General features: G+C 57.3%; 1 protein-coding gene across 1 annotated transcript; it reads right to left on the reverse strand.

Annotated features, from left to right (window-relative positions):
- Positions 1-4,247: 4,247 nt before the first annotated feature.
- On the reverse strand, positions 4,248-27,891 carry ITGB3 (integrin subunit beta 3). Its single transcript, XM_064636478.1, has 15 exons — positions 27,551-27,891; positions 22,108-22,193; positions 17,722-17,914; positions 15,050-15,302; positions 14,451-14,613; positions 13,241-13,402; positions 13,002-13,097; positions 12,716-12,805; positions 12,224-12,358; positions 11,608-12,037; positions 8,873-9,095; positions 7,656-7,756; positions 7,428-7,547; positions 6,324-6,490; positions 4,248-5,571 (listed from the first exon to the last, which is right to left on the reverse strand). Exons 1-15 carry the CDS (start codon positions 27,606-27,608, stop codon positions 5,503-5,505), a joined length of 2,346 nt encoding a protein of 781 aa, XP_064492548.1. The 5' UTR covers positions 27,609-27,891; the 3' UTR covers positions 4,248-5,502.
- Between the last annotated feature and the right edge of the window lie 60 nt (positions 27,892-27,951).

Here is a 27,951-nt window from a genome sequence, read left to right on the forward strand (position 1 = left end):
CAACCAGATCTAAAACATTCCTGGAAATACAATCTTGGGGCCCCCGTGTTTTGTATGGGTCGTTACAAAGGGCACAAATAACCCGGTAAAGGGGGGCTCTCCCCTCTCTGTCCCACAGAGCTGAGGCAGCTCACCTGATAACCTGAATCAGTTCTCCAGGGCAGAGCTGCCAACTCCACCCACTTCCCAAAAATTTGGAGGAGGAGGATTCAAATCTACAAAATTGAAGCTGCCCGAATCACTTTTCCCAGGGGCTGAAGAGGAGGAGGGTGGTCAGAGCTGTGACTGAGCCCTGTCCTACCCTCCCAGAGCTCAAAGGGAGCAGAGATCCCAGCAGTCCCAGAGCTGAACAAGTTATGCCATGGAGATCCATCCCCACTTTTTGCTGAGTGCTGGCTGGGTTTCTGGCAGGGAGGACAATTCCCTGCAGTTTATCAATAGCCAAAGAAGCTAAAGTCAACTCCTGTGTCCCATGTGGTAAGAGAGGAGCTTGGCCTCTGCTCTTGCAGCCAAGAACCTCTGGAAAAAGGGAAAAAGTGAGAATGTGGATTGACTTCGTTGGGCACAACCCCCCATCAGAGCATGATGCCTCTGTGGCACTTGGGGGTACAAAAATCAGGTACAAGACCCTGCTGAGACAGGGGAGGAGGATTTTACTGGTGGGGGGCAACAAGTCCCTCACCACCAGAGACTCCTCCATGGTTACCCCATGTGGGTGGGAACCCACTTGCCTGGTGTTCACATCATGTCCTCGTCACCTGACACGCACCAGTCCAGGCATGCAGGAGCCTTTGAACTCATCTGATGGTTTCCAGAGGTTTCTAGGCTTCCTCCAAGGAAAAAGACCTCAGAACCTCCCCTTACCTCCCTGTGTCCTAAGGCTTCCCCTTGCTGGGCAGGTGAACCCCTCTGGCTGTGGAGCCCAGGCTGGGGTTGAGGTCCTGGGTGTCACTTTTGTACCCCGAGGAAGGGCCTGGGCAATATTTGAATGCAGCAGGGTGTGTTGCCAGCAGCAGGGACCGGCTCTCCAGGGAGATTTCAGGCCTTGGGAATGACAGTGAAAGGGCAGCCAGGGAGACACCACCCACAGCAGCCAGACTTGGCACCTCCAGTGGCTCTGAGGTCAAGTGGTTCTCCAACATGACCAGGTCAGAGCCCAGATTATCCACAGTGGCCATGTCCTCTGTAACAAGAAAGTGTTGGAAAGCTCCTCTGCCTGCTGGCAGTGAGTGCAGAGAGACCTGCCAAAAAGAGGTTATTAATAATAATAATAGCGACTCCTTTGCCTTTCCCCCACTCCTTCCATCTCAGGATCTAAAGGACTGCAGCCACAATAATGCAGTGAAACTCCCTCCCCTCTGGCAGGGTGGGATGCTGAGGCCAAGGAGGATTAAATTCCCTTTCCATGGCCACCCATCACCTCCCTCCACGCCACACAGACGTGTGACACCCTGTGCACAGACACACGTGACACCCTGTGCACAGACACACGTGACACTGTGCACAGACACGTGTGACACCCTCTGCACAGACACATGTGACACTCTGTGCACAGACATGTGGGACACCCTGTGCACAGACACACGTGGGCTGAGCAGGAGCTGCAGAGACCCAGAAGCCTTCTCGTGACAGTGGGAAAAATCACAGAATCCCGGGACGGTTTGGCTTGGAAGAGACCCTAAAAACCATCCAGTGCTGCCCCCTGCCATGGGCAGGGACACCTTCCACTAGCCCAGGTTGCTCCAAGCCTTGTCCAACCTGGCCTTGGACACTTCCAGGGCTGGGGCAGCCACAGCTTCTCTGGGCAACCCATGCCAGGGCCTCCCCACGCTCACAGAGAAGGATTCCTTCCCAATATCCCATCTATCCCTGCCCTCTGGCAGTTTGAAGCCATTCCCCCTTGTCCTGTCACTCCAGGCCCTTGGAAGTAGTCTCTCTCCATGTTTCTTGTTGCCTCCCTTCAGGCACTGGGAGGCCACAATTAGAACACCCCAAAGCTTCTCTTCTCCAGGCTGAACAATCCCAATTCTCTCAGCAGATATGTTTGAGGAAGGGGAGCCCAAATTCCAGTAAAGGTTTACAGGGAGTCTCTTGGCTGCAGCTTTAAATGTCTCACCCAAAGGCCAGTTTACAACACTGAGAACTCTTGTATCCACAAAGGATTTGGTGACCTTAGAGAATCTCACCCCAAAACTGCTTCCCAAACCAGGGCCTTTTTGTCCAGATGTAGGCTGGATGTCCCAGCTTTCCCCTAGTGGTGACACTTTCATCCCAGACTAATCCTGACTCCTTTACAGCCCCGGAGATCCCATAATGGATAAATCCCAGAGCAACTCAGCTTCATCTCACACCTGACCTAGCTTTGAGCAAGAAGTTGGACTAGAGACCTCCTGAGGTCCTTTCCAACCTGAATTACTCTGGGATTTTGTGCCCTGGGAAATGTCAGCTTTTTGTTTTTAATTCCAGCTCTTTCTCCTCATCGTCCCCAAATCTTAATCTTCCTGCCCAGCAGATGCTCTAGGTCCTGAACAAAGATCCCAAAGTGCCCATATATTCACCATCCACAGCCATGTCCTTCCAGTTCTGGTCTGGGAAGTGGATCTCCATTGGGATGGGAGAAACTCTCTCCCAGCATTGACCAACTTCCCTACAACCAGTGGGGAGATGTGTTTCACTTCAGAAAATGGGGGTATGGATGGCACAAAATGCACCTTAAACTATCTCCTGGCTGCATCAGGAGATGCATTCACCCATTTTGGGTTTATTTACAGAAATCATTTACAAAAGGAGTTGATGCATTCCTGGGCTCCAAGAAAAGGGAGCACGTCAGCGCCTCAGGAATAAAAGTAGCATTTAAAAGAACCCTGGGACGAAGTGTTGCTGCAGGAGCTGTGTCTGTGGGGTGGGTCGCTGCGTGTCCCTGCTCCCTGGAAACTTCCACGGGGGAAGTGTCCCTCTCCAAAGCCGGACTTGGGCACTGAGCAGCCCAGAAAGCTGGAAAGTTCTGACAGAGCACGTGCAGACATCACCATCTAGCGGTCCCCGACTCCAACAGCCTCCACGCAGCCCAAAATTTGCACATTCAGCAGGGCTGGAGTTACTACCGCTCCCCGATGGCTCCTCCCAAGGAGCTGAGAGCAGCCGCTGCCTCCACCCTTGTCCCACCTCTGGCTGCTCACACTCCTTTCCTCCGGCCAGCACAGCGGCACTGCCTTGATTTTGGGGGGAAAAGCCACTCCAGACTCCCAACAGCTGCTTCTCATGGTCGTGGGCTTGATCCTGCAAGCAGTCATGCCCAGTGGCATCAAGGGGCAGTGAACTGAGCTAAACTGGGGTCTTGTCTCATCCCACAGCTCCGTGGGAAAGGGAAGTCTTCTGCCTGAATGGCAGCCATGGAACTGTAGGGGTTTCTCCAGTGGAAGCTCATCCTGCTCCTTCGTGTTGCAGCCAGGCTCTCCCTTCACCTTTCTCTCACCTCACCCTGCTGCCAAAATGCCCCTCCTGGGGTCAAACCCAGCTGAACCACCCCCAGCCCCAGCCCAGGTCCCACCTGGGTGCTGGACTCACACACCCAGCTCAGCTGGGGACACCGAGAGCTGCCCCAAGGTGCCTGCACACCCTGTGTGGGCTGGGGGCACCTGGTGGCCTGGGGTGTGTGTGTGGGGGATTGGAGAGCCAAGCAAACAGTTTTTCCAGAACTTTCTGTGGTCCCAAAATGCTGGTTTGAAGGGTGACCACAGGCTGTCCCCACAGCAGTGTGTGACGTGGTGCCAGACTGGGTGCTGGGGGAACAGGCAGGACCCTGCTCCCAGGTTTAGCCCCTTCACCCCCTCCAGGTCTCAGCCATCCCTGGGATGGTCCTGCAGTGGTCCCAGCCCAGCTGCCCTGCTCTGGGGGCTTCTGCTTCTGGAGGGCTCAAAGGGACCTGTGGGGCAGGATGGGGGTTACTGGGGCTCACCCCACTCCCTCACAGTGAACTGAGGTGCTGCCAGTACCACAGTCTGCAGTGGGCTCTGGCCCACTGTGTGCCCCCCAGCTTGTTATCAACCCCCAGGAATACAGGAGTTATGGTGCAGAAACCCCTGTGGGGGAGGTAACAGACAGTGGGAACCATCCTTCAACCCACCTCAGCTCAAACCAGCTCCCCGAGTCACACTGGGGTGCCAGAGGCTGCCCACGGGTCAGGAAGCCTGGGCACAGGCTGCTGCTGGGGACACTGACACCATGAGTAGTCTGAGGGGTTTTGTTTTAGTTATTTTTATTTTTGTGGTGCGATTTGCTGCCGCTCTGGTGCTGCCCATCCACCCCCCTCCCTGGGGCTCAGCCCCAGATCCCACCCAGCACCAAGCCCTGCCCCTGCTCCCACACTGCTGAGACAGCCAGGGGACAGGGACACAGGGCCACCACCAGCTCAGCCAACACTCTGCTGGGGCCCTCGGGGCAAACCCCACACCGGGCCCGAGGTTGCTGTTGGTTTTTGGGGCAGCTGAGGGGAATTGAGCCACTGTGCTCTGGCAGGGCAGGGACCAGGCAGCAGCACTGCTACAGCCAAACTGGGACATCTCTTCGTTTTCCCCCACGGGTGACACACAGCCCCAGGCAGCAGGACACAGCCTGAGCCCTGCCTGCTCTGCTGGAACCCTGAGCTGTGCAGAAAACCAGGCAGGGTGCAGTTACACAGCTCAGAAAACACAGAGGGGAGAGAGGTGGCCAGGCCTGAGGGATAAGGGGCATCATGAGCTCCCGAGGCTGCTGCCTGCACATCCATGTGGGCTGTGGCATGAGGACAGTGAGGGGGGACACGGGGAGCTCAGCACCATCCCTGGGGCTGAGCCAGGCTGTGGCTGGGACCAGCACAGCTGGTGCTACATGGAGGTGCTGGGGTGCAAACTGAGTGCACGTGGGGGCAGTGAGGGAGGGCACAGCTTCTCACCACCCTGGCTCACAGCAGTGCCAGAACACGGGGGTGCAAGGAGGAAAGGGGTTGCTGGGCTGCTCAGAAGCAGTGTCCTGAACCCACAAAGCAGTGATGGCTCCTGCCTGCTGGCAGCTGCCCTGTGCCCAAGGAGATGGCTCCTGTGCCCAGCGGGACTGAGTCCAGTGATCCGACAGGCAGGGCTTCACCGGCACGGGCCGTGGGGGAGAAAACAGCTCAGTGTGGTTTGAGTGGCCACTCCTGAAGTCCCCTTGGCCCGATGAGCACCAAAGAGTTCACAGACTGGCAGAGAAAGTCCCATTTCTCTGTGTCCAGTGTATGGAGGGGCCGCCGGCTCCGCGAGCGACCCGCGAGGTAAGGAGCGAGGTTTGCCTGGAGAGCACGTCCCTGCAGTCACAGAGGGGTGATGGACAACACTTGGAGGGCCTGGAGGCAGTCAAGGGGTTGTTAAATTACACACAGACACGTTCACACAGGCTCACACACACAAGGGCTTCTGTAAACTGGACTCCTTAAGGTTCCATGGATCCTTGGCTGATCCCACGGCCAGTGCTGGGTGTGGCATCCTAGTTGTTCCCCCGGTACGTGATGTTGGTGAAGGTGGATGTGGCCTCTTTATATAAAGGGTTGTGGGTCTGGAGGAAGGAGGAACAAAAAGAGAATCAATATTTTGTGCTTGGCATCACCATTCATTCTACTTAACACCTGGGAACACTGAGGCACCACTTCAGCACGGAGTGGTGGATCCCTGGCATGGCTTTGGCTGTGCAGTTTAATGGATCCCCATGGGGGAGAGCAGGGAAAAGCTGCTGTGGAGGAAAGGAAAAGCAGCAGGAGTTCAGGAGCAGAGAGAACTCCTGAAAGAGCCACCCCACCCCATCCAATCCCATCCCATCCCATCCCATCCCATCGCATCCCTTCCCTCTGTGGGAGGCAGGAGATGGAGAGGTGGGGGACGGGCGCCAGTGCTGTCTCAGCCCCCTCCCTGGTGCTCTGGATGCCTCAGTCCTTCCAGCATCCCATGGCAGGAGGGACCTTCCCCTTTGCTCACGGGATGGAAACACTGGTGTGGGCAGTGAGTAAGGGGGTCACGCTGCTGACGACTGCTTGGGATATGCTGGAGGTGGGAAAATCATCTGGGACATCTGCTGTGGCCTGTGCACAGCCCTGGGAGCACAGCAGGCTCAGGGAGGGGTGTCCAGGCTGGCATTGTCACCCTGAGTCCTGCCTGGGGCACTGTCAGACAGGGATGGGGCAGTCTGGTCCCTCCGGGCCACAGACAGCAGCTGGGCTCTCCTGCTGGGAGCACTGGGATCTGGATCCCTCAGGCTGGGGGCTGTGGGATCTGGGGGCTCCTGCCCAACCCCCCCGACCCGCTGGCCCTCACCGTGTCCCACTTGGCCCTGGCCTTCTCCTCCTCGAAGCGGGCGAACTCCCGGCGGTCGTGGATGGTGATGAGGAGCTTCCAGATGAGCAGGGCAGCCAGGCCGATGAGCAGGATGGCCCCTGTCACCGAGAGCAGGACCACCAGGACGTCGGGCCCCTTTGGGCAGTCTGCAGCACAGAGCAGGGCAGGCTTGGAGGGGGCTCAGCACTCCCAGGGCAACTAAAAGCAGCTCTGGGGCTGCCTGGCCGTGGGTACGTGGAGCTCCTCCGGGCCCAGGAAGGCTTCATCCTCCCCTGGCAGGGAGCAGGAGCCTCCACCCTGGGCACAGCAGGCTCTGTGAAGGAGGATCCCATCCATGGGGTGCATGTGCTGAGATCTTTGAGCTCCTGTCTATAGGGTGGGGATCTGCACCCAAGCGTGGAGCAATCCAGATCAGGGGCACCACAGGTCCCACCCATGGTGGGGGATGGCACCTGAGCCCAAATCCTTGTGCTGGTGGAAGCTCTTCCCCAAACCACCACCCCGCTGACCCCCTGCTCTTGGCTCTGCACCAACACCACGTTGGCAAAGGGGGTGGTGAGATCCCGTGGGAGCCCCCACAGCCCCCTGCTCCCCCCAGCCCTCCCCTGCCTCTCTCCTCTCCACCCTGCGTGCAGGGCCAGGGAGGGTGGGCTGCACCCTGCCCGTGGCTGGGGCTGCCTTCATGGCCCTGCTCCCGAAGGACCTGCAGCCACACAGCCCCTGGCTCAGCTGGAAGTCAGACCTCCAGGTCAGTGGAGATCCGGGGCTGCCAATGGGAGCCCCCTCTTATCTGCCTCCTAAGAACAACATCCCTGCAGTCAGACACGGATCAGGGTGGTGGGAAGGTTGAACCCCCATCCTTGGCCTCAACTGAGGAAATGTGAGATGTGAGAGGCAGGAAATCCCGGCCCCAGTGGCACAGAGCAGGGAACAAAGCAGCCCTTTAACTCCTCTCAGCCCCTGACTGCGGTGCCCCAGGAGCCTGGCTGGGGTGGGAGGTACAAAGGGCACTCGAAATCCCCCAGTTTAGCACAGAAACCCAGCACTGCACCTTCTCCATCCCCCACCTGAACCGGGTCTTACCAGGCTCCTCGATGACGGAGAGGATGGACTTGCCACTGGAGTCCTCGTAGTACTGGAACCTCACCACACAGTCGTTCTCGTCCTTGTAGGTGCAGTTCACGGCGTCCTTGCCCCTGTCACCTGCCAGAGTGAGAGGCTCAGACCCCCCCCATGCCACGGATGTGCACACAGAGGGAAAGCAACCCCCTGGATTTCCACATTTTAGGGCAGGTTTGGGTCTCCTCTTACTCAGTTCCTGCACGGTCTCGATCTCGTCCCGGCACATGCGGCTGCAGGTCTGCTCCTCCACCAGCCTCCCCCGCTCGAACTTCTTGCACTCCACACAGTCCCTGAGGAAGAGGAGGGAGGTGCTGTGAGCTCCTCTGTGCTCTCCTCAGAGGACCACCACACCTTTCAGTTGTGGAAATCACCACAATCCCAACCTAACAGGGCTGCAGCTGGTGGGAGCTCCTGCTGCCACTGCTGCCAGCTCCCCGATGGGGTATGACCCATCCCACTCTCTGCCAGCTCCCCGATGGGATATGACCCATCCCACTTTCTGCCAGCTCCCCGATGGGGTATGACCCATCCCACTCTCTGCCAGCTCCCCGATGGGGTATGACCCATCCCAGCTCTCTTATAGCTCCCCAATGGGATATGACCCATCCCAGCTCTCTGCTGGCTGCCCTATGGGGTATAACCTTTCCCAGCTCTTTGCTGGCTCCCCAATGGAATATGACCCATCCCAGCTTTCTGCCAGCCCCCTGATGGGATGTGACCCATCCCAGCTCTCTTCCAGCTCCCCAATGGGATACGACCCATCCCAGCTCTCTGCTGGTTCCTCAGTGGGATATAACCCACCCTAGTGCTCTGCTGGCTCCCCAGTGAGATATGACCCTTCCCAGCACTCTGCCACATTCCCAATGGGATATGACCCACCCCAGCTGTCTGCCAGCCCCCTGATGAGACATTATCCATTCCAGCTCTCTTCCACCTCCCCAGTGGAACATGATCCATTCCAGCTCTCCTCCAGCTCCCCACTGGGATATAACCCACCCCATCCCTCTGCCAGCCCCCAGGTGAGATATGATCCATTCCAGCTCTCCTCCAGCTCTCCACTGGGATATAACCCACCCCATCCCTCTGCCAGCCCCCAGGTGAGATATGATCCATTCCAGCTCTCCTCCAGCTCCCCACTGGGATATAACCCACCCCATCCCTCTGCCAGCCCCCTGGTGAGATACGATCCATTCCAGCTCTCTTCCAGCTCCCCAGTGGAAATGATCCATTCCAGCTCTCCTCCAGCTCCCCAGTGGAACATGATCCATTCCAGCTCTCTTCCAGCTCCCCAGTGGAAATGATCCATTCCAGCTCTCCTCCAGCTCCCCACTGGGATATAACCCACCCCATCCCTCTGCCAGCCCCCGCCGTGGCACGAGCTGCCCCAGCCCCGTGCCCTGGCTCACTTTTTGATGGTGCAGGCGTCGGGGCAGGTGGGGCACCTCTCGCAGGTGTCCCCGTAGGAGCCGGGCTGGGTGCACTCGCAGCGGCCGCACACGCAGGAGCCGTGGCCGGAGCAGACCAGCCCGTTGCCGGACATGCACGTGTCCGTGCGCGTCGTGCAGTTGCAGTAGTCGCCCGTCCAGTCCGGGTCGCACACACAGTCCCCGCAGCTGCACTTCCCGTGGCCTGGGGACAACCCAAAGAGCATCAGGACCCTCGGTGGCAGAGCAGCCACTGGGACAATCCCATTGCACTGTGCTCGGGGTGGGACAGGCAGCAGCTCACGCCAAACCCCAACCTTTGCTGTGTCCCCAAGGCTGCTCTTATCCCACCCGAACAAGAACAGAGGTGGGCAATGAAGATGGGGAATGGCCTTGAGGGGAAGCTGCAAGAGGAGCAGCTGAGGGCACCTGGTCTGTTCAGCCTGGAGGAGACTGAGGGGAGACCTCATTGCAGTTCCAACTTCCTTGGGAGAGGAAGCGGAGAGGCAGGCACTGAGCTCTGCTCTGGGGGGACCAGGGACAGGACCCCAGGGAATGGCCTGAAGTTGTGTCAGGGGAGGTTGGATTTTAGAAAAAGGTTGTTCCCCCAGAGGGTGGCTGGGCACCAACCAGGCTCCCCAGGACCAGTGGGCACAACACCAAGGCTGACAGAGCTCAAGGAGCATTTGGGATCCTCTGGGGCACAGGGTGTGACTCTTGGGGATGGTCCTGTGCAGGGCTGAGAGTTGGACTGGATGATCCTTGTGGGTCTCTTCCAACTCAGCATATTCTGTGATTCTGTGATTCCAGGCTGAACTGCCCCAGCTCTGCCAGGTTGGCAGCAGCAGCTGGAGATGCTCAGTCAGATCCGTCTCTGAGCGAGTCAAGCCTTGGCTGTGGCTTTGAATTTCAGATTGAGTCGGGACATCTGGTCAAACCCCCCAAATCCCACTCGTTTCCCAGCCCTGGACCAGGCAGGGGAAGCTGACTGCTGGGAAAAGCCTGCCGAGCTCTGCACGCTCACCGAGCCTGGTTTAATCACACAGACAGACAGACAGACGTGCTCAGATCCTGCCAAACCCCGGAGCTGTTTGGATTGTGGTTTGATTCCAGCTCAAAAACCAGACACGGTGAGCGGTGGAAACGCCACGGAGCCGGCACGCGCCGACCCGTCCAAGCCCTGGGCACAGTGGGGAACGTTGGGAACGCTGCTTCCAGCAGGGGATCGGCTGGGCACCGTCCCAAAACCCTGCTCTTGGCCTGGCACTGTCCGGGAATGCTGCTCCCAGCAGGGGATCGGCCGGGCACTGTCCCTGCCACAGCCTTGGAGGCACCGGCATGAGAAATAAATGTGTAACCCCGTTAATGAGGAACCAGGGCTGAGTCACAGGAAAACGGTGCCACGCTGGGTGACAGGGCATGGAAAGAGACGGGCAGGCCGGGGAGAAGTGGCTCAGTGGGACCAGAGTGATGCCAACGGGGTCAGACGGTTCAGGTTAATCAACAGCCCGCCCTGGCTGGGGGCAGCTCTTCATCATCGCCCTTCACCCATCCCGACCCCGCAGCCTTGGCAGCCCTTGTGCAAACAGGAACAGGCTCCCTGCGGGCACTGGCTGCTCTGGGTGGGGAAAACCCAGCGTTTCCACCTCCATTATCAGCAGGCTGTGAAGATAAAGGATCAATCCCAGCAGCACAGAGGTGCTTTGAGCCATGAATTTGGCCTGAGGGGCAGGTGGGGTCCCAGAAACTCAGTTTGGGGACACTGGGGAGCAGGAAGCAGAGATAGTGATTATTCTGAGTTGGAAGGGACTCACGAGGATCATCGAGTCCAACTCTTACATGAATGGCCAGTGTGGGGATTGAACCCACAACCTTGGTGTTATTAACACCATGCTGTAACCAACTGAGCTCGGGGTCATCTCCTCACAAGTGTTGGTCTGGGTGGGTTGCATCAAATCTCTGCTTAATAATTATTTCCTTTTTGACAGCTTCAATGTAATTGTTTCAATAACTGCTTCAATGCAGTGCACTATCCTATCTTATACCACACTACTAGTAGTTTTAGTGCTTATACTGTGTAGTAAATAATTCTGATTATGATCTTTTGCCTGATCATTTGTAATAATAATAAAAATAAAAATAAAAATAATATATAATATATTATATATTATATATTATATATTATATATTACTATATATAATTATATAATATATTATATATAACTATATATATAATTATATATTATATATATAATACTATAACTATATATAATTAAAACTATATATATATTTATAACTATATATAATATAATATATAATATATAATATATAATATATAATATATAATATATAATATATAATATATAATATATAATATATAATATATAATACATAATACATAATAAAGAATACATAATACATAATAAATAATACATAATAAATAATAATAAATTCATTTTATATAAATATTCTCATTTTGCCAGCCATTAAAACCTGGGGGACAAAAGTGGTTCAGTGACACCTCTGCAAATCCTTAAATTTAAACCATTGCCATAATCTGAGCTAAGACTGGGTGCAGCTGGATCCGGACTCCTCTGTGAGAAGGGGTTTCGAAAGCCTCGTGACTCGACGGCGGGGCTTTTTTACCAACCTTTGTGTAACATTTCTCAAGCCCCGCGGCAGCGGGTCCCCCCCATCCCGCCGGTGCCGGCACTCACCCGAGCACATCTGGCCCTTGAAGCGGACGCAGGAGAAGTCGTCGCACTCGCAGTACTTGCCGCTGACCTTGCCGAAGTCGCTGCTGTGGCACACGCACTGCCCGCAGATGCACTCCCCGCGCTGGCTGCACAGCGGCTGGCCCGGCCGGGGGCTGCAGTTGTCCTGCTGCGAGGGGTTGTACTCCTCCTCCGAGCACTCGCAGTGCGAGCCCAGGCGCCCGGCGTGGCAGCGGCACACCCCGCACTCCAAGGTGCCGTTGCCGCGGCTGCAGGACGGGCTGCGGGGCTCGGCGCGGCTCTCGCAGGAGCAGTCGCAGTCGAAGTTCACCTCCACGCTCAGGCTGTCCTTGAAGCCCACGGGTTTGATGGTGAAGGATTTGTGCCGCTCCTGGGGGCAGCCCCGCACCTTGGCCTCGATGCTGAAGCTCACCTGGAGGGCAGAGGGGTGTGGCTGGGTGTCAGTGCCACCGGTGACAGGGACAAATACAGGTGTTGGGGAGGTGTCACCGGGGAGGTGGTGGGACAAGCAGGCAGTGCTGGTGCAGAGCATCAGACAATCTGGCAGCACTGCTTGGTGGAGGGGGAGGAAGGCCAAGCCCAGGAAGAGGATCCTCACCGTGTCCCCAATCTTGAGCCCCACGCAGGACTTGAGCCCAGGGATGACCTCATCGTTGAGGCAGGTGGCGTTGAAGGCCAGGGACAGCTCTTCGGGGAGGTCCCGCACCTCCAGCTCCACCTTGGAGCGGATTTTCTAGGCAAGGAGAGAGCAGTGATGAGGACACAGCACTGGGAAGGGCTCAGACCCAGGGAGGGTCCCCCCCAGCACCACAGGACAGGAGCCAAGTGCTCCAAGTCTCTCTCAAGGCTCGGCTACATCATTCCCTACGTCATTGCCTCGAATGCCTTTGAGGATGGAAAGGGGCAGGCAATGAACAGAGTGATCTCCCTTCCCTGCACACATGGGTGGAGACAGATGCTCACAGCTGGGTCAGGGAGGGTGCTCAGGGCTGGAGGGGCTGCCAAATCTGTGTGGGCTGTTTGCAGTGTGAAGCAGGGGCTATTTTGGGAGGCAGAGAGCTCTTGTGGGGCCAACACATCACACACTTACCCCATAGGAGTCCACGATGAGCTGCAGGACGTTGCTGGAGTCTCTGGACAAGGTGCCCACGGTTGTGCCTGGGATCAGCTCACTGTAGTTCTGGAGAAATACCATAAAGGAGGTCTCTTTGTGATGGGTGACTGTGCCATGGCTGGGCCAAACCCCACCCAGGCACACAGGAGCTTCCCAGGGAGCTTCGGTGGGACAGGAGACCACCAAGCCATCTCCAGCCACCCATGGCTGGCTCCTGGGGACACTCCAGCCCCCCAAAAGGTGTCTGCACAGCAGCTGGTACCTGGTAGAGGCCAACAACTGTATCTGTCACAGCAAAGATCAAGTTGATGTTCTTCTCTGAGAGTTTCTCAGTCATCAGGCCCAGAGAGGGATAGTCCTGGGGAAGAGGAGAGGTTATCCCCTAGGGACATGTACCTCCACCACCCGGCTCTCCAGCCCTGGCTGGACCACCTTTCCCGTCCCATGGGGACCCCACAGGAGCCATGGGCTCCACAACCCCACGCCTGGGCCGGGATTTACCAGTGTGGTGCTGGCAGAGTAGAAATTATCCTTGCCAATGTGGCACTGGGCGTCGTTGGGCTGCACGATGCCGGCCAGCCGCCCGTCCAGGGCGATGTGGGTCTTGGCGTCCGTGGTGAAGACGAGCAGGTGGGAAGCATCATTCCTCCAGCCAATCTTCTCCTGCAGTGAAAGGAGCTCCCAGTTACGTGCCAGCACCCTGTGCCAGCGCCCCACTGCTGCCTTTGTGCCACCCTGGGGCGTGATTCGGCCATAAGGACCAACCAACTGCAGGAGGAATGGAGGGAATTGCTCCCCCAGGGAAGTGCTGTGGGCATGTGGGGGCTGCCAGGGGGGCAGGGGCTGCTTGTACAGGTGAAAGATGGGTTTTAATAAGGAAGATATCAAGCTATCAGAGAGTGTGCAAAGGAGGGCAACAAAGATGGGGAAGGGCCTTGATTTGAAGCCGTGTGAGGACACTGAGGGCACTTGGTGTGTTCAGCTGGAGAAGAGGAGACTGAGGGGAGACCTCACTGCACTTCCAGTTCCTGGGGAGAGGCAGAGGCGGGGCAGGGACTGAGCTCTGCTCTGGGGGGACCAGGGACAGCACCCAGGGAAGGGCTGGAGCTGTGCCAGGGCAGGGTCAGGTTGGATCTCAGGGAAAGGTTCTTCCCCCAGAGGGTGGTTGGCACTGCCCAGGCTCCCCAGGGCAGTGGGCACGGCCCCAAGGCTGCCAGAGCTCCAGGAGGGTTTGGACAACGCTCTGAGGGACAGGGGGGGATTGTAGGGGAATCTGTGCAGGGCCAGGAGTTGGACTGGATGATCCTTGTGGGTCCCTCTCAAGTAGCATATTTTGTGATTCTGTGATTAATTTGCCAGTGTTAATCACGGTGTTTAATGACTGAGGTAATACAACCCCTCCAGCAAAATCAAGGTGCAGGCACAGGAGCTGTTGTCCCTTTTGGGCTGGTCACTGCAGGGCTGACATGGGATCATCATCCATTCCCAAACACCTCCTCTGCTCCTCTCTCCTGCAGGACCACTGAAGGTCCTGCTCTTCCTTTGCCTTGACTACTGGGCTGGAAATGTGCTGGTTGAATGTTCCCCCTCTCCAGAGCCGAGTGGCACAGCAGCTCAACAAGGCTCATGATCCTGTCCTGGTGGGGTTGGGCGGTCTCTGCCCACGCTGGTGACCCTGCCCCAGCCCCAGCCAGGCCTTCTTGCCCCTCACCTCGCACACAGTGGCCTGGATGATGGCATCGAAGCCGCCCTCGGGCGCGTCGCGGTTCCGGGACACGCTTTGCTTCCGCACCTCCTCGTTGAACCGGGTCACCTCGTCCGTGAGCGACAGCACGTGCTTGTACCCGAACATGGGCAGGCAGGTCTCACTGATCCTGGGGGGGGGACAACAGTCACAGGGCTCTGCCAGCTCCCATCCCTGCCCTGCAGCCATCCCGTGTCCCACGGTCCTGTCCAGGATGTGCTGGAGAGGGCACATCCAGAGGCCGGTGAAGGACCTTCTAAAAATCAACCTAGAGGTGCTGGGCTCAGGGATTTTTAGGAGTTGTTTGCTTCGAGCCTCAACACTTCTCATGAAAAACTGGTGTAAAATTGTTCCCTTAAGGACTTCCCGGTGACAATGACAGTTCTAGTTCAGACCTGCTCCTCCTCCCTGTGCCAGCAGAACACACTGTGCAGCAAGGTCTGAACCCTGCCCGGAATCAGGCACCCATTCCCTGCTGGAATCCACTGGGATGGATTTCCAGCCACATTCCAGTGATGTCCCATCAACTTCTGGCCCTCCCAGGACTCCCTCAGCCCGGGACTTACTCATAGCAAGGGTTCTCCACGGCTTCAGGAGGAGAGATGTACATGTAGGGGGAGATGGGTTTGTCCACGAAGGCCCCGAAGCCGATGCGGAGGTTGCTGGTGAGCTTGCGCATCTCGCTGGCCAGCTTCGTGCCCAGGTTCTGGATGTTCCTCAGGTCGTCCTTCATGGAGTTGGACAGGTCCATCAGGTAGTAGATGTCCACAGGGTAGTCTTCCACCTGACGCACTTGGACACGGAAGACCTGGGAGTCGTCTGGAATGTGACAGGGCAGCGGAGTGAGAGCTCCTCTCCTGGGAGGAGCAGGGGGGGGCTCGCCACAGGATTAGGGGGAAAGTCACCCTGCAGGGTCAGCAGGAACCCAGGGGATGGTTACAAGCTGCTGGGAGGAGAACATCACCCTTAGACAGACACAGAGGGGCAAAGCCCTTAGTCAGGTGCTTGCACAGGAGATGTTCTGTGCACCCTTGGAAGTGTCCAAGGCCAGGTTGGACGGGGCTTGGAGCAACCTGGTCCACTGGAAGGTGTCCCTGCCCGTGGCAGGGGGTGGAATGAGATGAGCTTTAAGGTCCTTTCCAACCAAAACTGTTTTAGGATTCTATAACAGATGTATCTGCATTCCCTGGCTCCTGTTCTCCAAACCTCTCAGTACCAGGACGTGAGCAGATCCTCCTGCCCAGGGCTGACCCCCCAGCACAGCAGGTCTGGCAGGGACCACAAGGGGACTGCAAGGCTGCTCTGGACTTCTCTGAGCTCCCAGGGACTCCAAGCATCTCCTGAGGCCTCCCCCATCCCTCTCCCCTTGGCTCCTCCCAGCTCCTACTGGGAAATTTTTGTTGCAACATTTTCCATTGAAACAAAACCTTCCTCAGACAGATCCTTCTGGGGATCAGGCCAGTTTTGATGACTTTGGCACTTAAAAAAAAAAAAAAAAAAAGCTGAAAATGCCTTGAGTTGACCTTTTCTTTTGGCCTTTTTAAGAGACAAAGGTTCTTTCTTCTGGTCCTTGAAACGGCTTCTTTGAAAGGTAAGCCAGGGCACAGCTGCAGCCTTGTCTGAACACCTCAGACACTGAGGGAAAAAAGCTTTAATTGAGCTTAAATTGTTGCCGTTTTCACATTTCCATGTAAACCCACACGTCACCTTCTTTCAGGATGGAGAATGTTTCAAAAACTATGAGAGCCCAAAGAGCTCCATCCCCCCTCCAGCTGTGCTGGGACCCCAAACAGAGCCAGGGGTCCCATCTCTCTGCTCAGATGGCAGCTGTTTGTCCTTGTTGAGCTGAAGCCATGAGCACTCTCAGCTTGTGGGACATGAGCTGTGACTTGTCCTGCTTGTATCCTTCATGATCTGGTCTTGGTTCAGGAGTCAGGGCTGATGACTCATTCCAAACCCTCTTGGTTGGGCAGAGATGGTATCAAGCTGGGTTTTCTCCCAGGAAACAGGAATTTACAGGGATTTATTCTCCTGAGCAACACACTCACCCCCCCTCCTGCCAAATACCTTTAGACCTAAATAGAACAATGGCCACTGAGCAGCTCCATGTCCCCACAAAGACATTTCTGTCCTTCAGATGGGTCTGAACTCCTCCTGGCCAGGCCCAGGGATGTGCCACGTGCTATCAGCCACTGACATCCAAGCCCAGGGCTTTAATGAGCACAAGGAACCAAAATTGTTCCTGCTGAGACTGGCAGAGTGACCCGTGAGGGGATGTCTGGGGCAGAGCAGGCGATGGCACCGCTCGCTCCCTGTTCCCCTGTCGGGGTTGGCAGAGAACCTGCCAGCAGCCTGGCAATTAGTGACGAGGAATGTAAACAACTCTGAGGAAATATTTACTGTAATGCCGGATGGAACAAACGTAATGCAGCCCAGAGCAAAGGTCACCAATCAAAATGTGCACAATATCCCCAGTGACAGCAGGCACAGTGTCTTCAGTGCCACCAATGGGAGTGTGTGCAGTGTCCTCTGGATTACCAATGTGTGTACTGTGCTTTATGCTTGAGACTTTTGAACCAATTGTGTTGTGGCACGACAGTGTACAAAGAGTATAAAATAAACACTTGAGAGCAATAAACAGCTTCCTGATCACCTCACACCTGGGCTATGTCTGATATCTGTGTCGCTTTGGCCGCTCCGACTTTACCAGCGACGTTCCCGAACCGGTTCTGTGAGCTCGGGCGAGCGACGCCCGTTAGCTTTGCCTCCTGCCTGGCATCCCTGAAACTCCTGGCTGCTGGCAGAGGACCAGGGCAGTTAATTGGCCCCAGCCTGCCAGTTAATTGGCCCCAGCCTGCCTGGCTGAAGGGAGCCAGGGAAATTACAGGACCTCTTGGCAGCCCAGCCCTGCCAGCTGCTCGTTAGACACGAGCCGACTTCCACGCAGGAATTCCGAGCGCAGCGGCAGCGCCTCGGATCCAAATGGCTTTTTGTTGAAGGCACATCCAGTCCTGCCCCTTGGGCACATCAGGCTTCAGGCAAGAGACTGAAGGCAGCAAGCAGTTTGCAGGCTGCCCACCAGGGATGTTCTGGAGGGTTCAGTGCGGCCCCAGCCTGGCCTTGCCCCCACAAGACCCCCTTGGCCAGCGAGGCAGAGCTGTGGCTCACTCACTGCCTGAGCCCTTTGGGTTACTCCCATTGCATCCCCCCCTTCCCACAGCAGCCTGGGGGCTCTTACCCGGCCTCAGGTTCAGCCGAATTCTCTGGGGGCTCATCTGGGTGGTGGTGGCCCCCCCTGAGCCCTTGTTGCTGAGGGGTCTGTCCTCCAGGATGGTGACACTGCTGCTGGGGGACTCGATGTGCTCCTGCCCGCAGCCGTTGTGCAGCAGGTTGGCACGGAGGTCACAGCGAGGGGACGACTGTGCCCAGACCTGGGGGAGAGGGACACGGTCAGGAACCAGCTCCCCCCAGCTGGGAGAAGGAAAACCACCCCCCTCTTCCCTGGAGAGCTTTATCACACCTCATGCCAGACCAGGACCGGAGGGGTTTTGGGGCACAGGGTCTGTGCTCGAGGGAGGTGGCAGACAGAGGGGATTTGGGATCAGCACGTCCTGCCAGGACCCAAAGCAGGAGCTCAACAACCCCTGCCAAGGAGCGATGGATAACACACCCCTGCCAACCCCCTCCCGGCTCCTGGCAGCTGGAGCCTCACGTTTGGGTTCTGGCAGAGCTGAAAGGAAAGCCAGTCTCTGTGGGATGGCTGGAGGAGGGTGTGGTGGGATGTGAACAGGGGCAGGCTGGGACTTTTTAAATTACTTGTTGCTTTGGCAAAAGACAAATCACCTTTCCCCCCCATTTTCTCCACACGTGCCCTCAGGAATCCTGCCCTGAGCAAGGAACGGGCCCACTGTGGGTGAGCCCAGTGCAGGGAGCAGTGCTCAGTTCCTGCCCAGGAGTGGATCAGGCTTATCTCCAGCTCCCCAGCTTCCTGCCGGATGGAGCTGACGGGGAAAGGAGCACCAAAAAAGGAGTGAAAGAGTGAACAGGCACTGGAGTGCGGGAGAAGCCGTCAAGGGCCCGTCAGGGGCAGGAAGCACAAAGTGTGGAGTCACTGCGGGCTCCAGCCCTGTCCCTCCTTTCCTAGAAAGCTCCCGGCTCCCTGCCCTTATCACCACACATTCAGAAGGGTTCCCGTCCCTCCAGTTTCTCATGGAGACAAATATGGGAGGAATTTCTCTCCCCCATCACTGCCAGGATCTGCTGTGACACGTTCCCGCTCAGGCAGTGTCCACCCTCCTCCCCAAAGGGATTTTCTATCTGCCTCCCACAGCCCAAGTCTTTCCACATCAGACTCCTACAGCAGAGGACCAGCACAGCCTCTCCCTGCAGCAAAGGGAAGTGGCACAAGTCCTGGTGGGGCTGGTCCAGGGATGCTGGATCCCTGTTCTGAGTCTCCCGGTGCTGGAGAGGTTCCCATCCAGGATATCATCTGCCCTGGGTTCAGGTTGATTGAACCCAGGGATGAATTTGCAAACAAGAAGAAAAACACAATGGTGTCAGGAGGCCCTGGCTGGCCCACGGCCCTCTGGAAGCAGGGACAGCCAAGGAATACATCAGCAGGCGTGTCCCTCCCCCGCAGCCTCCCGATCCCACCGGATCGCTGCTGACGGATCGCTGCTGACGGGAGGAGGACGAGTCATCCCTCCAAATTAGCTCCCTTGCACCCATCCACCCCACAGGCTCACCCCACGGGGCTCCCTGCTGTGGGAGGAGGTGGCTGGGTCACTCCAGATCCCATCAATCATCACGTACGTTCCTGTCCCAGGAAGGGACATTGCTGGAAAAATACGTGGGTGAAAAGCAGGCTGGGCTGGGCAGGTGGGGTTTATCCATGGCACTGGGGGATACCTGGAGATCCTGGGGAGCTCCCAGGACCTCAGAGGCCATGTGGCACCTTGTGGGATTAGCAGCACCATTCCTGCTGTGAGATTCCCATGGAGAAGCTGTTTAGCCCCAGGACTGCATCCTTCCCCTTTCCGTGGAGCCCTAAATGCTGAGGTTGGCTCAGGACTCACAGGAGCCTCCCCAGCAACAAAACTACTGCAAAAGGTGAAGGAAAACATTCCTGTGCCATCCAAGGAGTATTTGGCTACAGGGTCCTGGCAGCTCCCAGTCTATTTTTGACCCCAGTCCCTGCCACCTTGCTGACTCAGCACTTTGGGCACAGCCCCAGGTGGGAACAACCTGGGGCAGCCAAGGCCTGCTGGTGACAAACACACAGTGCAGGGACTTCACCTGTGATAAATCCCCCTCCTCCATCAGCACAGCCCTGATGGCATCAGCTCCTTAGGGCAGAAATGTGAGGGGATGTGTTCCCACCCCTCCATCCCAGCCATCCCACAGCCCTTCCCAGAGGTGCTCCCCAGCCCCACCTGCCCTCTGTCCCACTGCAGGGAGGGAGGTTTTAACTCAGGATGGGAAACCTGGTGATTTTATCCCAATTCCTGCCTCCAGAGCCGTTAAGTGAGGGCAGGGTCAGGCAGGGCACTGCCAGAGCCAGCTCCATCCCTGCCTTCCAAGGGTGGGAGGCTGTGGAAACTCTCACATCCTCAAGGGATCTCCATTCTCAGCTCTGACACAACCACATGCAGCATCAGCTTCTCTGCAGGAGAGCTCCTGGGAGGGCTCAGAGCACAGATACCTCCCCAAATTAAGCTAAAATCTTCCAGCAGCTTCTCTGAAATCCACCCCTGGTCCAGCCTTGCCTCCACCTTTCCTCCAAGGGAACCAGAATGGGTGACATTTTGGGAGGGTGAGGTGCTGGAAGATCTGTCACAATAATCTCCAAAGGGGTTTTAGAGCCACGTGTCAGTGTTACAGCTTGGCTGGCTTTTTCCAAAAGCAGAAGCGAGGGATGAGAGCATCTGTTTGTTGGGAAGAGTGGTCAAGGTTTCCAAAAAATAAATAAAACTCAACTCCCCTCTGCATCAGCGCTCAGGGGGGTCAGTGATCACAAGAAACCACAATGAAACCCTTCTCCCATCCCAGCCCAGGATGGAGCAGCAATAACTCATCACCCCAGTGAGTGGGAAAGGGCTGCAGCAGGAGCAGGAGCACAACTAAGGGCACTGTCCCTTTAAAAAAAAGGGGGGGCTGTGCAGTATCAGAGACCTCCCCCACCCCAGGGAAATTAAACAAACCCGCAGCAAAAACCCTCATTTGCTAAATTAGGACAATGTGGTCCAGATGTTGGGGCAGAGTTGCTGAGCTGAGCTGCACTCCCGGCTCTCCGGGGGCCGGCTCTGGCAGTGGGACGGCTCCCTCCCTGCTGTCACGTCTGTCCACGAGCACAGCTCGCAGCAGCACTGGAAATATTTCCTTTTTTGGAAACCTTTGCTGATCTGGAGGAAAAAAAAAGCTTCATCGCAGCCCCCGCTGCAGCGTTAAGGCACCAGCCCTGCCCAGTCAGCAGCCGGGAAGGAGGGAGCCCAGCCCAGCCCAGCCCAGCCCAGCCCAGCCCAGCCCAGCCCAGCTCAGCCCAGCCCAGCTCAGCCCAGCCAGCATTCCCCCCGGGACAGGGGACCCAGAGGGAAGCCAGGCCCTTTATCACCCGGCACATTTCAGACACTCCCCGAGGGAGATAAGAGGGGCACAAACATCTTTCTTCACACCACACCCGAGGTCCAGCCCTATCTGATGGGCACAGCAAGCGCAGCCATCCCCTCCAGACACACACTGACCCCAAGGCATCGACCACACAGGCATGATCCAACAGCATTTTCCAGCTTGGATCACTTTTTCCCAGGTCTTCTCCTGGACACCACGGGCACAGCCTCAGCTGGAGGAAGCAGAAAGCAAGGAAAGCCTTGCCAGAGGGGGATCCACCCCGGGCTGGATGCCCTGAAGGTTTCATCACCTCTCCCCATCCCAGCCTCACCTCCCTTGGCTCTGCCCTGGGGCTGCTCTTCCATCCCCTTGGGAAACTCCCTCCTCTTACCTAATGGATTAACCCCCAGGGTAGCATTTTTGGAGGGGAGTGTGGCAGATCTCCCAGGCTCTCACCTACCCAAACTGAGTGATTTGAGAGCCACAGCTCAGCACTCACATCCTCCTTAGCCCAGCAACCAAAACAAGGCACCTTGTCCTCTCCTCCTCTTACTTGCAATGAAAAAAAGGCTTTTAAACCCAACCCCGTAACTTCTAATCACCATTTTCAATTCCTCCCTCCAATCCCCCTTCCCTTTCCAGCCCTTCCAGCAATTAAGCTCCTTCAGCCAGAGCTTTACAACAGGTTTTCAAGAAGCAAACCAAAAGTAAACTGAGCTTTTACAAGCACGTTATTTGAAAGGCAAAGTGATTTCCCAGTGGAAGCAGCACCATTTCCCAGCCAGCTCGATGCAGCTCCCATCAGCACACGCTTAAGGGGCAGATTTTGGGAGCAGGGCAGGAGTGATGTGCAGGTCTGAGCCAGGGGATGTGTTTGGACATGGTGGGAACAGGTGGAGATGGAGCCTGGGACTCATCTCACAGCCCACAGGCTCATCCCTTCCTACACAGCCCTGGTCCTGCTCTGGGATGAGCTGCAGCCCAGCTCAGCCCCCCAGCTCAACCCCCCAGTTCTTACCTCGGCAGAGCACCAGGCACAGAGGGGGCTCACAGCCAGGCACTGCTTGCAGGAGTTCACCCCACGGGTGGTGCAGATGTTGCCCCCTGGAACAGCAAAACAGAGCAGTCACAGCCTGCAGAGCCCCAACTCCCCCCTGTGCTCAGGACTCAGTGCTCAGCCACCGGCTCCCTGAGCAGCCACAGCCCCCACCAGGGCCCTGCTCTGCCCCCTTTCCCAGCCCCAAACCCTGGGTGTTGCCTCCTCACCCCTTTCATACCCTGGCACCAGCTGAGCTTGATCCTGCCCAGGGCTGAGCACCATTCCTGCTGTACCAGCTCCTTAAAGTGTCCCCTCATCCCTGCAGCATCACCCAGGTGTTGGAGTGAAGCTCCCACTGCTGGTATTTGTGCCCCCCTGCAGCCCCCTTGGAGCAGCAGGAGAGGGAAGGGGTGAATTCCCAGGGGTGCAGAGTGGTACCCACAGCCCTGCCAGGGATCAGCTGCCTCTTCCACTGCCCCAGCCCAGGGTGGTCAGTGGGTCACCCAGGGCAGGGTGGTCAGTGGGTCACTCAGGGCAGGGTGGTCAGTGCCACCTTGTGCAGACACTGAACACAGTGACTGGCCTTGGCTCGGGTTCAAATCCAGGGAAAGGAGGGGAGGGAAGGGGCAGGAGTCCAGCAATGTGCTGGGGGTGGTTTGCACCGGTGTCCCAGGCAAAGGCTGGCTCTGTCAGTGACAGTGGCCGTGGGGACTCTGGGAGACACAGGCTGGCACCAGTCCTGGAGGTCAGAGGCCAGAGAGTCTGTGTGTGGGGACTGAAGTGCCCCGCAGTGCCCGCAGTGCCCGCAGGGCTCAGGGTCAGGAGGTGGCACAGCCCGGGCTGGGCGGCTCCGCGGTTCCAACCGCCGGCAGTGACAAGTGCTGGGGACACGAGTGTCACCCTCGGCTCTTCCTCCCTCCCAGCACAAGCACCTCGGCAGTTTTAGGGCTCCCCGGGCAGAGCAAACCACAGCCATGTGCGCACTCGGCCGGGGGACGCTGCAGCCCCGGGACCCGGGCGATGCTGGCAGGGCTCTCCCCTTTGTCCCGTGTCCCCGCTGTCCCTGCCCAGGGCTGTCCCGGCAGCGTTTTCCACCACAGGAAACGCAACATAAAACGGAAAGAGGAAACTGTGAAACGATGTGAAACGATGTCGTCAGGTCTCCGGGCAGAACCACAAACAACGGCCCTGAGCTCCTGCCTGGGGGCACCTGGGCTGGGGTATGGGGGTGCTGTCACAGGCTGGGGTTGTCCCAAAGTCCAGCAGCTGCTTGGGGATGTGCCCCAGGACGTGTCTCATCACACCTCTGCCACCAACACCCCCAGCTTGTCCCACGCAGGGCACCGAGCTAAAGGCTGAACCCACCTGCCTGGCTCAGCACCAGCTTTGGGGTGGCACCCGTGCTCAGAGCTCTTGCTACCCGGCTCCATGTGGGGATGGGGCAGATTTTAAACTGCCCAAAAGTGTGACAGGTGGGTTCCTGCACCTCAGCAATGTGCCAGCAGCAATATCGATCCTGGAGGTGGATGGGGCAGGGAAGGGGGAAGGCAAAGGACTCTCCAACTGCAGCAGCAACACCAACACCTCCCACTTCTCACATTGGCTTCTGCCCCATCCCAGTGAATCCCTCCTGCCCCATCCCAGTGACATCCCTCCTGCCCCATCCCAGTGAAATCCCTCCTGTCCCATCCCATTGACATCCCTCCTGCCCCATCCCAGTGAAATCCCTTCTGCCCCATCCCAGTGAATCCCTCCTGCCCCATCCCAGTGAATCCCTCCTGCCCCATCCCAGTGAAATCCCTCCTGTCCCATCCCAGTGAATCCCTCCTGCCCTATTCCAGTGAAATCCCTCCTGCTTCATCCCAGTGAATCCCTCCTGCCCCATCCCAGTGAAATTCCTCCTGCCCCATCCCAGTGAAATCCCTCCTGTCCTATCCCAGTTAAATCCCTCCTGCCCTATCCCAGTGAAGTCCCTCCTCCCTGCCGAGCGCCGGTGGCTGCAGCCGGGGCTCGTGCCATGGATTTGTGCCGTGCTGGGAGCCAGATCCAGCCTGGCAGCGGCTCAGCCCTCCGGGGGAGCAGGGAAGCATTTCCCAGGCAGCCCTCGGCGCTCGGGATTAAACACTCGGAGCTGCCAATGCCAGAGCCACGTGCCTGGACACGGGAACAGCTTCCAAATCTGCCGGTCCCTGGGGAGCCCTGGTGCTTTGATACCCCCACCAGGACCGTGGCCCCTCGCTCAGGGATGGGAGGGGTGCCAGGGGCTTCCCTGCTCCGTGCCAGGAGTTTCCTTGCATTTCCACACTCGTGTCCGTGGTGTAGGATCTGTGTCCAGCTGCTGGTTCACGGCTGTGGTGGCTCAGCCCTGCCCGGGGCAGGGTTATAGCCCCCAGTGCCACCAGCAACACTCCTGGCCCTGGCTCCTGTTTAATGCCACCGTGGGGTTTGTCCCCTCACAGTGGGTTTTAGCTGGTTCAGTCACCTGGTTCTGCCCCAGCACCCACCCTGCTGGGGAACTGCAGAGCTGACAAGGGCTCCTGCCCCCCGTGGGTGCTGTGGGATGTGAGACACACTGGCCCAAATCCTGGCTCAAACAGGTTTCCCCCGTGACTTGAGCCAAGTCCCTCGGCCACTCCCTGCTCGGTGTCCCCTGTGCAGGGTTAACTCCATCTCAGGGAGGTCAGGATCCACTGAAATTCCATGTGGAGGAGATCCCAAGCTCGTGTCTGCCAGCTGAGCCCCTGGCTGCCTCCTCATGCCATGAAACCTGAGCTCAGGGCTAACAAGCCCCAGGACTGTCCCTTGGAGCTCATCTGCTGCCCACATTTTGGTACCAATCACCTCCTGCCTGTGTGCAGCCTCTGGACCCTCGTGGTTTCCTTTCTCCCCCTCCTGCCAGCACCCCACAGCCCAGGGGGCCTCGACCTGCTGTCCCCCCTTCATGCTGGGGATGGAACCCCAATTTTCTGGTGGATTTTGGAACAAGGGCTACGAGCCTGGGCAGAGCAGTGGTCTCATGGCTGGGCAACTGCACACGGGGGTAGGTGGGACTGCAGCAGGGGCAGGGATGGGGCAGGGATGGGGCAGGGATGGGGCAGGGCTGGGGCAGGGATGCTGCCATTCCCAAGGCTGCCCTGGGGGCTGATGTCACATTGTGCCACCGTGCCATTGCTGATGGCTTTGCCTGGGGGGTCCCTGGAGGTCTGTACCTGCCCCCAGGTCCCCATGGTGTCCAACACTCCGTGTTCCCAGGGCTGGAGGACCCTTCCCCAACCTCCAGCACTTTTCACAGCCATTCCTGGCTGCCTCCCACAGGGCTGGATGGAGGAACAGGGCCATCCCTTCCCCTGGGAAGGGGCTGAAATCCGCTGGGTGCCAGCTGGGATTGATTCCTCAGGGCAGTTATGGCCCTCCAAACACGAGGCTGATCCTGCTGTGATCCCCTTCAGCAGGGGAAATGTCCCTGTTTTGGCATTCCCAGCACTGGTTGCAGGGCTGGATGCAGTGCCAGGAGGGTTTTGTGGGAGCAGGGGGTTTGGGGGATGTGGGAGCACAGATGGAGAGGAGTGGAGGATGTGGAGGATGTGGAGGGGGCTGCAGCTGGAGTCCCCTCAGGCTTTGCCCTGTGGGTGCCTGGCAGTGCCCCCCAGGCTCAGCCACTGCCTGGCTGTGAGCAGGTTAACACAGTCCCAGCACAGCCTAAACTAACAAATTCTGTGGGTTTTAGTTACCTTTTTTTTTTTTTTTCATCTTTGCAGCTTATTTTTCCAGCCATAAAAACTAATAAACCCAAGTACAAAAGCTGCATTTTTTGACTATGAAAGCAGCTGTTCTCACACACTGAGCTGATCCTAAAGACTCCGGCTTTTTAAAATAACAGCAATCCTGAAATCCAGGGAAATGGGAGATAAACTGGGCAGGATGATGGGAATCACCCACCTGGGGCTGGGGCTGGGCCTGGGGCCCTGAGGGAGGTGAAATCATAGAATCACAGGGTGGTTTGGGTCAGAATTACCTAAAGATCATCCAGTTCCAACCCCCTGCCATGGGCAGGGACACTTTCCACTAGACCAGGTTGCTCCAAGTCCTGTCCAGCCTGGGATAGAACACTTCCAGGGAAGTGATGCACTTGGAACACCCCAGACATCCGTGGCTGAACATCACCCTGCCCTGGCTGGGGAAAATTACTCAGTCCAGTCTGCACTAGGAGTAACCTCTGAGTGCCCCAGGAGCAGCCACACGCTTTGGTTTTCCCCCCTCTGCCAATTTGAGCAAGAATGTGCTCACAGACAACCTGATAAAGACATTTTAGAAGACTTGATAAAGGTACAAACCACACCTACTTAACATCCTCTCTGTCTTTCTGCTCGACTCAACGATAAGGATCTGGCCCATTTTTGGCTGATCCCCACCCTGCCAGTCCGGGGGTGTTTCTCCTCTCTGAACCTCTCCCTTCCTGCCAGCATCTTGTTGGGGATGGGGTGCCCCAAACTCAGCTCAGCACAGGCACCAACACACAGGACCAGAGAAATCAATCCCCTGCACAGCCCCAAACTGCAGCTCTGCAAACTCAAACCCTTCCAGGGGTTATCCCGTGTCCTGTGCTGGTGACAGCTCCATCCGGCAGCAGATCGGAGCCTCAGGCTCTTCCTGGGAATTCACCAAGCTCTGGAAGTCTTTAGACAGAACAATGTTGCCCCAAACCCCCTGAGTTTGGCCTCGAAAACAATGGGACCGATTTATAAATCACCTTTTTGCAGTTGCAGGATTGACTTTGAGCCCTGGGAACACACCTGGGGTGGGGTGGGGAGATAACGCTTTTCCAGGCTCCTCTGTACTTTAACATTGGGGAACTTTTCTAAAACACAAACTACATTTGTCCTGAGATCACCTGATGCCAGAAATCGGAGTTTTTAAAGAAAAGCAGCAAAATAACATGAGAAAAAAAAATAACACAAGGCATAAATGCCCCCCTCCCCGTGCTCCTAAAATGCTCCGGACGCAGGAATTACCTGCCCTGGGAGATCTGCCGGTGGATTTTCTGTTTGTGAAGGACGGAGCCCAAGCCACGCTCCAGCCCTTCCATTACAAACCAGCACCCGGAGCCAAACGCAACGTAGGTAGAGGATACAAACTCGCCACACCCAGTGAAAATAACCCACCAAACCCTGTCCTGACCCTGTTACATCCTTGAGAACCCCCTGGCCCCGACCCAGCCAAAGCCCAACCGGCTCGAGCCGAGCTTTGTCTGTGGGAACGCGCCGCAGTTCAGGCTGCCAGCTCCCCCCCTCCGAGTGATTTTCCCCAAGAAATCGCGGACCCCGGGAAGGCAGAAAGTCCTGGGATTTGTAGAAATAACAGGCGGCAGCTTCCCTAAGTGACCCGGCTCTGAGAAGTGGCGGCGGTGCCAGAGCGAACCTACCCCAGGCTCCAGCGGCGCAGAGCGCCAGGATCCCGAGCGCCAGCCAGGCTCGTCCCATCTTCTCCTCCGAGCCCCGAGCGCGGGGGGCCGCCTGGACCAGCCCCTCTGAGAGGGCTGGGGAGCAGCTCGGGAGGGTTTTGAGCAGCCCAGGAGGTGAATCATGGGTCGGGCTGGATGACACACATGGCGAGCGGAGGAAACTGCGCCGGGCTCGTCAGCCGGGAGTCAGGAGTGCCCCCGCCCGCCCCGCCGCCGGCTCCTCATGCTGCTCCGGCTCTCCCGGCTCCCACAGGGACCTAAGAAACCCTGGCAGCGAGTCCTCGGCACTGGTGACCTGCAGCCGCGGGGCTGGTAACAGGCTCTTTCCCATAGGCTCTTCCGCCTGGCTTTAATTCCTCGCA

The sequence above is a fragment of the Pseudopipra pipra genome, chromosome 26 (genome assembly GCF_036250125.1).
Source record: "Pseudopipra pipra isolate bDixPip1 chromosome 26, bDixPip1.hap1, whole genome shotgun sequence".
Classification (NCBI taxonomy): Eukaryota; Metazoa; Chordata; class Aves; order Passeriformes; family Pipridae; genus Pseudopipra; species Pseudopipra pipra.

Coding starts and splice junctions, on each gene's coding strand:
- ITGB3 (XM_064636478.1), bottom strand. CDS start 27,608: ATGGGACGAGCCTGGCTGGCGCTCGGGATCCTGGCGCTCTGCGCCGCT. Junction 13,098..13,240: donor ACTCTGCCAGCACCACACTG/GTAAATCCCGGC, acceptor CCTCTTCCCCAG/GACTATCCCTCTCTGGGCCT. Junction 7,757..8,872: donor GACGCCTGCACCATCAAAAA/GTGAGCCAGGGC, acceptor CCTCTTCCTCAG/GGACTGTGTGGAGTGCAAGA.